Source organism: Triticum dicoccoides, chromosome 5B (assembly GCF_002162155.2).
Source record: "Triticum dicoccoides isolate Atlit2015 ecotype Zavitan chromosome 5B, WEW_v2.0, whole genome shotgun sequence".
Classification (NCBI taxonomy): domain Eukaryota; kingdom Viridiplantae; phylum Streptophyta; class Magnoliopsida; order Poales; family Poaceae; genus Triticum; species Triticum dicoccoides.
The window spans coordinates 288,946,210-288,957,546 of NC_041389.1; the positions used below are offsets into that span (position 1 = coordinate 288,946,210).

The 11,337-nt window shown below is 45.7% G+C and overlaps 1 protein-coding gene across 1 annotated transcript; it reads left to right on the forward strand.

Moving 5' to 3' along the window:
• The first annotated feature begins 1,888 nt into the window (after positions 1-1,888).
• Positions 1,889-8,451, forward strand: LOC119309402 (long chain acyl-CoA synthetase 4-like). The gene is made up of 20 exons (XM_037585411.1): positions 1,889-1,899; positions 2,220-2,537; positions 3,284-3,347; positions 3,466-3,555; positions 3,744-3,800; positions 4,267-4,315; positions 4,475-4,551; positions 5,173-5,212; positions 5,298-5,392; positions 5,575-5,748; positions 5,832-5,942; positions 6,031-6,118; positions 6,217-6,283; positions 6,378-6,453; positions 6,551-6,668; positions 6,788-7,036; positions 7,214-7,353; positions 7,463-7,645; positions 7,772-7,891; positions 7,999-8,451. The coding sequence occupies exons 1-20, from the start codon at positions 1,889-1,891 to the stop codon at positions 8,032-8,034; spliced, it is 2,163 nt and encodes a 720-aa protein (XP_037441308.1). The 3' UTR covers positions 8,035-8,451.
• The last annotated feature ends 2,886 nt before the right edge of the window (positions 8,452-11,337 follow it).

Sequence of the window (11,337 nt, forward strand, 5' to 3'; positions counted from 1 at the left end):
GAGTGCTTTGGGTGTACCAAACGTTACAACGTAACTGGGTGGCTATAAAGGTGCACTACGGGTATCTCCGAAAGTGTCTATTGGGTTGACACGAATCAAGACTGGGATTTGTCACTCCGTGTGATGGAGAGGTATCTCCTGGCCCACTCAGTAGGACATCATCATAATGTGCACAATGTGACCAAGGAGTTGATCACGGTATGATGTGTTACGGAACGAGTAAAGAGACTTGCCGGTAACGATATTGAACAAGGTATCGGGATAACAACGATCGAATCTCGGGCAAGTACTATACCGGTAGACAAAGGGAATTTAATACGGGATTGATTGAATCCTCGACATCGTGATTCATCCGATGAGATCATCGTGGAACATGTGGGAGCCAACATGGGTATCCAGATCCCGCTGTTGGTTATTGGCCGGAGAGTTGTCTCGGTCATGTCTGCATGGTTCCCGAACCCGTAGGGTCTACACACTTAAGGTTCGGTGACGCTAGGGTTGTAGAGATATTAGTATGCGGTAACCCGAAAGTTGTTCGGAGTCCCGGATGAGATCCCGGATGTCACGAGGAGTTCCGGAGTGGTCCGGAGGTAAAGATTTATATGTAGGAAGTCCAGTTTTGGCCACCGGGAAAGTTTCGGGGGTCATCGGTATTGTACCGGGACCACCGGAAGGATCCCGGGGTCCACCGGGTGGGGCCACCTATCCCGGAGGGCCCCATGGGCTGAAGGGGCGTGGGAACCATCCCCTGGTGGGCTGGTGCGCCCCCCCTTGGGCCTCCCATGCGCCTAGGGTTAGAAACCCTAAGGGGTGGGGGCGCCTCCACCTGCCTTGGAGGCCAAGCCACCCCTAGGGCAGCCGTCCCCCTCCCTAGATGGGATCTACAAGGGGCCGGTGCCCCCCTGGGTCCCTATATATAGTGGAGGGGAGGGAGGGCAGCCGCACCAGAGTCCCTGGCGCCTCCCTCCCTCCCGTGACACCTCTTCCTCCCCGCTTGTGCTTGGCGAAACCCTGCCGGGATCCCGCTACTTCCACCACCACGCCGTCGTGCTGCTGGATCTCCATCAACCTCTCCTCCCCTTGCTGGATCAAGAAGGAGGAGATGTCTCTCCCAACCGTATGTGTGTTGAACGCGGAGGTGCCGTCCGTTCGGCGCTAGGATCATCGGTGATTTGGATCACGACGAGTACGACTCCATCAACCCCGTTCACTTGAACGCTTCCGCTTAGTGATCTACAAGGGTATGTAGATGCACTCCCCTTCCCCTCGTTGCATGATTACTCCATAGATTGATCTTGGTGATGCGTAGAAAATTTTAAATTTCTGCTACGATCCCCAACAGGCGTCGCCTACCGTGAGGAAGAGTATAGCATGGGAGGCCGTCGGCGCTTGGGTCCCACGAAGGCCACTACTCCTCCCCTCCCATTGAGCTAAGCTTCGTGGGCTAATCATCCTTGGCCGGTTAGCTGCTTGCCCGCTTCGTGGATACAGAGCTTTAGTTTCCAGAGCTCATTGGCGGCCGACAAGGTTGCCGTGCCGAGCATGGGAAAGGCATGTCGTGGGAAACGGGCGCTGTCGATCATTTAGACTAGGTTAGAATAGAGTATAGTTGAAATATGTCGAAAATGTAATGCAAGTGCTCCGGTTTAGGTGAAAATCATCCGGTTTTATGTAAAAATTATACAAGTTCGAATGAAATTCGTCCGGTTTGTTTAATTTTGCATTAAATTTGTTTAATTTCATTAAATTTCATTTAAAATGTCTTCAGGCATTTGCGGCTACAGTTGGATAGCTGGCTTCAGTATTCATGAACTGCTCTTCGCTGGTCCACGGAATACGGTGTGTCCGGTTTAAGGGATGGTGTTGAACATGTCCTAAACAATCCGCAATGCTTTTCAGGTTCTAGAAGGCCGCGATCGGTGATCATGTCAGCGTCCAACAAAGTGGCCCCGTTGGCCAAGTTGGACCCCTCTTGCCCAGAATTAAACATGACTAACCTGTTCCTCTCTGTTCATAGTTATTGCCGCTTTTTTTCGCTGACCAACTACTCCTACATCTGAATCTCTGTTTTTTTTTTCTTTTGCGAATTATACATCTGAATCTCTTTCTCTGTCTACAGAAGCAAGATGAGCGTACGCCGCACGCCATGCTAATAAATAAATACTCCGAAAAAATACAATCAGAAATACGTACAATAAATTATTCTATTTTGAATGCAGCAACCACCTGCGCCGTACTCCTATATTGGAGCGCAAGCCAAGCCTGGCCTTCCTTCCCGTGCCGCCTCCCTTGCCTTTCCCATCCGCTGTGGATTCCTGTCGAGCGAGAGAGATCGGGGAAGGCGTCGGTCGCGTACGAGAGGGAGGGACGGCGGACGCCACGATGAAGTACCTGGTGCAGGTGGCGGAGGGGAGGGAGGCGGCGCCCGAGGAGGGCGGCGCGCCGTCGTCCGGGCCCGTCTACCGCTGCGCCGCCGGCGCCGGCGGGGCGTCGCCGCCCGCCGTGCCGGGGCTCGAGTCATGCTGGGACATATTCCGGTACGGCTGCTCGATTTGGTTTGATTTCGTTTCGTTTCTCCCTCTCGGGAATTATTTACAAAGCTGTTACTCGTTCGGTCGGCCGGGACAGATCATACATCCTGTTGTTCCTTCGAATGATCCTGCAATGCGGCCACAATTAGCTATAATACCTTGGCGCCGTTCAAACGGCTGGCTTTTATTTTGTACAGTATATATATACGCAATTGTTGACGTAACAGTTACAGTGATTTTCAAATTAAATATGAAAATCCATCGGTTATTCACACGCAGAAACGTCTTGTGGTTTCCTCCTGGTCGGAATTAGATAGAAGATTCAATGCAGGCATGCCTTCAGGAGGAACCTGATGCTACGTAGAATAATTTAAGGCCAGACAAGAAAACTGAAAGCGTCAACCTTGTTTTGCTCTGTCGTGTTTGCAAACTTGGGAATAAAATATTTACATACTGAGGTGGAGTACAAAACTTGTAAAAACCATAACAGAAATATTTTTACATCTTATAATACTACAGATGTGCTACCAAACAGGTAAAAACCATAACGCTGACACAATTTCTACATACTTCATAACCAAACCTTGTCCTTATGTCCAATCTACATCTGGAACCAGAAAACTAAACTACAACTGAACACAGTCATTCTGAATGCTAAAAATCATATCCAATATCTGTGTGAAATAAATGTATTCTCTCTACAGAAACATCATTTTAATCTCCTAATAATATGCTTGCTTGCATGTGTACAGTTTGTCTGCGGAAAAGTACCCTGACAACCCGATGATGGGCCGCCGTGAAATCGTGGACGGAAAGGTTGGTCCATGGCCCTCAGTTTCCCAAACTAGATTTCATACTTTTGCACTCAATGCTTCTCAGTTTTGTTATGGCGGATTAATTTGCAATCTCCTACCCTGTGTCAATTTCATATCAGGCTGGCAAGTACACATGGGTGACTTACAAAGAAGTATGCGACACTGTGATCAAGGTAGGGGCTTCAATCCGGAGCTGCGGCATCAACAAGGTATGTGCCACCAGTGATCTGGGCATTTGATGCTTGTTTCGTGATCTTGCACACTCCTTTTTTTCTGAGATAACACTGCAAAATTGGGAAGGTTCATGGTTCCTTTCAGTATTATTATGTGTGGCTAGTGTTTAGTATTGTTCTGAAACTACTTACTGATTGATTGGTTGCTCCTTGATCATCTGCAGGGAGGACGATGTGGTATCTATGGAGGCAATAGCCCTGAGTGGGTTGTCAGTATGCAGGTATGCGATACATATCATCACTGTATGGATTAATGATGCTTAATACGTGGGGCAAATTAGAAACAATGGATGTTAGTGTGTTACCACTTTGGTTATGTTGCCGTCTTCATTAGACAGTGTTATGAAATCCTTAGTCCAATTTGTGGACCCCAGTATTCTAATGTCCAAAAGAAAGGTCCCACTTTTAGCTACATGTCCTACACCAAATTTGCCTGTTCTGCCCAAAGCTAAAAAAAATTCTCATACATTTGTTCATATTTTTTCTAACCGTCTTTAAAGAAGAAAATGTAGAAAAAACTGTGTGCATTCCTCTGTACTAGGAATCTCCTAACTGTGTTATATTAAAATAATGTTGCGTCAACATTCTCTAAAAATACTTCTATAATTTTCGTTTATCACATCACAACTTTCAAAATGCTGTTACTATTTTCTCATCACTAATTTTTTTCTTTGCTTATTTTCTTAGGCCTGCAATGCCCATGGCATTTACTGTGTTCCATTGTATGACACACTTGGTATGTTTTTCTTGGTTTCACTGGATATTGAAAAATAAATATGGTAGCTGAAACAGTGAGCACCAGAACATGGATGCATGCCCTCACATGTCAGAATTTTGAGTTTAGAAGTTGTTTAACAGTGGCATGCTGATATCTCCCATCTATTGATGTTTTTAGGTGCTGGGGCAATAGAATTTATATTGTGCCATGCAGAGGTCGAAATTGCTTTTGTGGAGGAGAAGAAGATTGGAGAGGTACATTGCTCCACTGGAACACCAACTAGTTTAACTATATGTTCCAATACTAGAAAGCATGTTGTAGTAGTAACCTCTGTTCCAAATTATTTGAAATTCTATCTTGTCATAAGTAAAAAGTTTGTCTAAGTTTATAGGAATCTATATCAACATTTGCAACACTAAATTTCATAAAATATTTTCATACTATATATATTTAATGTTATAGATATTAAGTTAGTTTTCTATAGACTTGGTCAAAACTTAAGAGAAGTTTGGCTTGAGACAAAGCTTGAACTTCAAATAATTTGGAAGGGAGGGAGTACTTGGCTAATCTCAGTGCTTTGTTTATTAAGAATCTCTTTCAAAGTAATTAGGTCAGTAAAATGACTATTTATCTCAGATAGAATACCTGGAGTTCTACATTCCGTGCTAATTCGGTAATTCCGTTATATATTCTATAACCATTAGGTTGTTTTCCTAATAAACACCCAAGGAGATTGTAAGATATGACATACAAATGTGTTAATTGATTTATTAGAATCATCATAGCACAGTGCATGTAGAAGTTGGTGACTCTATTACATGTGATCTACCTTGTGTTTTGAGTGTTTCAAATATATTTTGGGGGGTACTTTTCAGGTACTCAAGACATTACCAAACGCGACCAAATTTTTGAAGAGTGAGTTAGACATGAGTTAGTTCTCTGTTGTTAAGCTATAGTGCCATGTATATGTTTTGTTGATATGGTCACATTTTGCTTCAAGCCATCGTGAGCTTTGGTAAGGTCAGCCCCGATCAGAAGGAAAAGGTTGAGCAGAACGGATTGTCTATCTACTCATGGTCCGAGTTTGTGCTTAAGGTAAGATTCTCACTTTCTGTGACAACTGTTTTGTGAAAATGGAGCTACTAATATGTCAAACACACTCTTTCTTGTCTATGCTTTAACCATATATTGAATTTTAAGGACATCCTTGTGAGCAATATGATTTTATATCCATCTGACACTAGAATAACTAACTTCATTAACTATTACACCTACAGGGAGATGGGGCTGAAGAGAAGTATGAACTCCCTCCAAAGGATAAGGCTGACATATGCACGATAATGTATACCAGTGGAACAACTGGTGATCCAAAGGGAGTTTTAATCTCTAATAAGAGTATTATCACAATTGTTTCAGCAGTGGATGAGTTCCTTCGCAATTCAAATGAACAGGTGCAGCTATTCATATTTCACTGCCGTTTTCAGTACCTTTGAGATATATTCTCATTTCTTTTGGATCTGATTCATTGTAACAGATTCGTGAGGATGATGTTTACATTTCTTATCTTCCGCTTGCCCACATATTTGACCGTGTGATTGAGGAGGTGTTCATTCACCACGGGGCCTCAATTGGATTTTGGCGTGGAGTAAGGATGGATGAAACACACTGTTTATTGCTTGTTGCTTTCTTCATATCAAAGTAGCACATTCTGATCAATAAACAATCTGCTTCAGGATGTCAAACTCTTGGTTGAAGACATTGGAGAACTCAAGCCAACAATATTCTGTGCTGTTCCACGTGTGCTAGACAGAATCTATGGAGGTACAGTGTTAAACCTGAAATCCAAACGTAATATGCAGGTTAATATTATTCTTCTACCATCTGGGCAGGTGATAATATTGCATTCTTCTTTGATTCAGGACTTCAAGATAAAGTCTCAACTGGTGGTTTCCTAAAGAAGACATTGTTCAATGTTGCGTACAAATAGTAAGATTTTATCTGATCATTCTAGTCAAGTCTTTTCTCTGACATGGTGATGAAATTCTTGTTCTTTTGTTCTGAATACTATATGATTCTGCAGCAAACAAGGGAACATGATAAAAGGAAGCAAGCATGAAGATGCTGCTTCTATTTTCGACAAACTAGTATTCACCAAGGTACTCCAAAATGAGAATAATTCTAAAATGGCAGTTCTGATCTAAACTCTGATATTTATGCTGAGTTCAGCTTTAATTTTATCATGCAACCGTATAGGTGAAACGAGGATTAGGTGGTAGAGTGCGAGTAATTTTATCTGGTGCAGCTCCTCTATCTAATCATGTCGAGGAGTTTCTGCGTGTCGTTACATGCTCTCATGTTCTTCAAGGCTATGGTATGCTTATAGCCATATATTATGATTTTATTGCACAGAATTCAGCGAAAAGAAAAAACAAATCTTGAGTAGTTACTGAGATACCTGACTAACTTGATTGTAATTGCTTGTTTTTATAGGTCTCACAGAGACCTGTGCTGGGTCTTTTGTTTCGTTGCCAAACAACATGTCCATGCTGGGAACTGTCGGCCCTCCTGTCCCATACGTTGAAGTACGCTTAGAGTCTGTTCCTGAGATGGGGTATGATGCATTATCAAAAGAATCACCTCGTGGGGAGATTTGCATCAGAGGGGACACCTTGTTCTCAGGATACTATAAGCGAGAAGACCTCACCAAGGAAGTCTTGGTCGATGGCTGGTTCCACACAGGTATGATGTCAATGTCAGTCACGAATGGCAAGAGGAAACCAAATATTTCGTAGACTTATTCGCCAATAGGCGATGCTCATCATAAAACAGCCATTCAACTTGCCATTTTAAGGTCTTTGACATATCAGTCTCTCTGAATGCTTCTTTTGGATTTGCTCGTTTCCACATCTACTGTAGGAGACATTGGTGAGTGGCAGCATGATGGAAGCATGAAGATCGTCGACCGCAAGAAAAACATCTTCAAGCTTTCCCAAGGAGAATATGTCGCGGTTGAGAATCTAGAGAACATATTTGGTCAAGCTCCTAATGTTGATTCGGTATAGTCCGGGGACAACCTCCACGCACTCATTTACCCCCGAGTATTCCACAGCATTATATATAAAAAAAATCCATGTGCTACCCACTAACTTAGACGAATTTCTTCAGATTTGGGTGTACGGAAACAGCTTTGAATCATGCCTGGTTGCGGTGATCAACCCCAACAAGCAAGGTCTGGAACGATGGGCTGAGTCCAACGGGGTTAGCGGAGACTTTGCCTCGATATGCGGAGATGCTAAAGCGAAAGAGTTCATCTTGGAAGAACTGAGCAAAACTGGCAAAGAGAAGAAGGTGAGTTGTTAACCTGGCTAGTAGTTAAACATACCAAGGACTTCTGGAACAATGTCACATGTGAATATGTGATGACCTTGACAGATATATCTGTGACATGATCGTTCTCTGATTTTGTTGCAACAGCTCAAAGGCTTTGAGATGATCAGGGCTGTTCATCTGGAGCCAGTGCTCTTTGACATGGAGCGCGACCTAATCACCCCCACTTACAAGAAGAAGCGGCCGCAGCTCCTCAAATATTATCAGGTACGATTCACACCTGCGATTCATCGATACATGTGTATTTTGCATCGTGTCTTTCAAAGTAATTTGATAGGCATTATCCATCTGAATTCGTTGCCATCTTTCTCCAGGGCATCATTGACGACATGTATAAGAGCATGAAGTAGGCTATACCGATCTGGGCAGGGCGTATGGAACATGAGCTTAGCAACCTCTTCAAAGTTTTGTTTCATTTTTAACTTCTGTCTGGATGTAAACTAACATATAGCGTTTGTTTTTCTAGGTTTACATTTTTTCCCCTTATGTTCTCTACTTATCTTTGAATGTACAACAACAACAAAGCCTTTAGTCCCAAACAAGTTGGGGTAGGCTGGAGGTGAAACCCGTAAGATCTCGCAACCAACTCATGGCTCTGGCACATGGATAGCAAGCTTCCACGCATCCCTGTCCATAGCTCGCTCTTTGTCGATACTCCAATCCTTCAGGTCTCTCTACTTATCTTTGAATGTGAAAGAAAAAAAATACTTGGAATGACGTACATACATAGTGGCTCTGTCATAAGTAAATCGATGTTAAAATTTTGTGATTGCACCTTTTCTTTTCCATTAAAATGAAAAATGTCAAGCACCAGTGAGTCAAGTCCTTGCAGTCCGAAAAGTAACAGGTGCAACCCCATCTTCGGTGCATTGTAGGAGTATTATGCAGACGAGACCTCAGATCGGTCAAGTTTCAGTTGATCTCAGAGCAAATTTGACCATCACTCCATCTTTAATACACTGTATACTACTCACTTGTATCAGAGCAAAGTTGGGTCATCTATTTTGAAACGGAGGGAGTAGTACCTTTTTGCATCCATTGTGAAGCTATTGTACGTGAAATGGTGATGTACCTTCGCTTTAATGTGCCCTCCCCTTTGAGTGAAAGTCATAGGATGTGCTCACTGGCGTTGTTGTTTAGTTTTTCTTACAGCTGACAGTTCATTCTTATTATCGGCTTGATAGCTTACAAACCGTATCATATTTCACATTTTTGGAAGCGGGATAAATAGTGGGGGTTTGAATACTGTATTTGTCGGATGCGGAAAAGAAAAGAAACGGACAAATACTACATGCACCATATACAAGGAACTAAGGCCACTCCAGTGCACGACCCCAAACGGACGTCCGTTTTGCCCGGATTTTATCCGTTTTGGTTAGGACAATGGGGTCGTGTACGGGCCATGCGGTGGCCGTGCACTCCTGTCCATCTCCTTTTTCAAACGCCAATTTGGAATAAACCACGCCCTAGTTCAGGCCAGCGGCCCTAGTTCACGCCGGCAACACAGCCAGCGGCCCTACACGTCCTTGCCGGTAACACAGCCAACGGCCGGCAACAGAGTCAGCCTACAAAATGAATAGTTTTGTCGCCGGCAACACAACCAGCGGCCGACAACACAGCCAACCCCTAAAATGAATAGGTTTCTCGCCGGCACATAGCCAGCAGCCCAACGGCCGGCACCCATGCCAACCTCCAAAAAGAACGTCACGGCCGAACAGACGACCTAGTTCAGGCCGTCGGCGTCGAACATGTCCTTCTGCCTGGCCTCGAACCAGCTCCTCGTCTTCTCGCTCATCTTGGTCAAGTCCACGCTCATGATCGCTAGGGCCACCTCCTTTGCTTTCGTTGCGGCATTGGTGGCCTCGATGTCGAGCTGCCTCTGCCTAGCTGTGACATTGGCGGCCTCGATGTCGAGCTGCCTTTGCCGGGACGCCTCCTCCATGTCGGTCTTCCTCTTCTTGGCCGCCTCCTCCATCTCAAGCTTATTCCTTTGAAGCTCTATGTATTTCTTCATTTGCTTGTCCTTGCTTTGTCGCTTTTTCTCGTCCCTCACATCCTTTTGAGACATCATGTCGTGCAAAGTCTCATGCAAGGCCATGGATGACGCATCACGTATGTCGTCCACCTTGGAGTTGGTCTTGCCCCTCGGCCTCTTCAACGCCTCACCATCTTCACCTCCGGCCAACGCGGCCATCTTTTTGCCTCTCTTCCTTTGAAGTTCACGGTATTGATCTTTGAACTTAGGACAATTGTTGATGAGCGTCCAACAATGCGTAAGAGTGATGGCTTGTCATTGTGCCGGGCCTTGACCGCTTCCAAAGATTGAAATGCGTACACGACCAACAACAATTGAACATGCAAACATATAGAAGGCTGAAGTCTCATGGCCGTAGCAACGAAAGAACTAGGACGAGGAGAGCATACCATGCCCCCAATACCGAGACCACTCACGGGTCGTGCTTGAACGCTCTCAAGTGCGGCACAGTACTTGTTGCATTCTTGTTGGATGAACAACCACCTCTTTTGAATGGAGGTGATGCCACGGTCGCTCGTAAATTGGTAGGGCGCAAACAACTTTCTTCCATGGAATGTTTTGTGAACTCTTGTCCAAAAAACAAGTCCCTTTGTTGCGCACCGGTCCTCGGATCTTGACTAATCTCCACCAACTTTGGCAAATCAACTTGTCCTCTTCTTGTGAGTATGAACCTGTACGAATGCTCTTCTTCTTCTTTTGTGCTTCCGCTCTTTGGGAGCTCGTCGATGAACAAATAGCTCGCCCCCAATATCAATGCCTTCTTCTTCATCACCATCACCTTTGCAATAGATGTCATCATCTTTATGCCACGAGTCACCATGGCTGTAGTCAGCATGGTCGTGAGCCTCATTGTCTTCATCGGCAATGTACTGGGCGCGACCATCCTGACTTTGGGTCTCGTCGGGATCATAGGCACCGCCATGCCCACCCTCGTAGATGACATTCTCCATGAACAGGTTGTAGAAGGGGTCGTCGACAGTTGGCGTTGGTGTTGGCATTTCGTCGAACGGGACGCGGGGCGACGACATGGTGCCCGTAGACGGCGGTCGTGCTTGCTTTCTTTGCATCTCGACGGATGTCCGACCACCGTTGCTGGACGTCGGCGTGACGTTGAGGTCGATGACGACCGAGGGGCGCGGGATGGATGGCGCAATCACGCCAACGTATGGCGACCCCGAAAAACAGGTCTGGCCATTGTGCCTTGGCGGAGGAAAACCGGGCGAGACATGTGTGGTCCGCGACGTCGGCGAGGGGCAGTGCGGAGGCCAGGCGACCGATGAGCCTGTGCTCGCCGGGACTACGGCCGCTGCAGAGAAACCCGTCGGACGGCAAATCCCAAGCATGAGGAGGGTGTGCGCTTTGTTGACGATGCCCTCCTTCTCGTCGACCTCGACCTTGCGCCGCGCGGCCTCCACTGCATCACGCTCGGCGGTGAACTTGGCCATGACGTTCTTGCCCTTGATGACCGCCCTCCGGTTTCTCCTCTTCGCCGATTCTGCGTCCATCTTTGCGACTTCCGCCGGCGTGCATTCCGACCGCGGCGTCCTCGGACCCTTGGCCGCCTTCTTCTTCACCTTTCCGGGTGGGTCGACGGCCTGGCCGCCGGAATTCGGCGGAG

Excerpts from the sequence above, each read along its gene's own strand:
- LOC119309402 (XM_037585411.1), top strand. Across the intron at positions 5,749-5,831 it reads TTCGCAATTCAAATGAACAG|ATTCGTGAGGATGATGTTTA; the intron begins GTGCAGCTATTC and ends TCATTGTAACAG. Across the intron at positions 6,284-6,377 it reads TTCAATGTTGCGTACAAATA|CAAACAAGGGAACATGATAA; the intron begins GTAAGATTTTAT and ends ATGATTCTGCAG.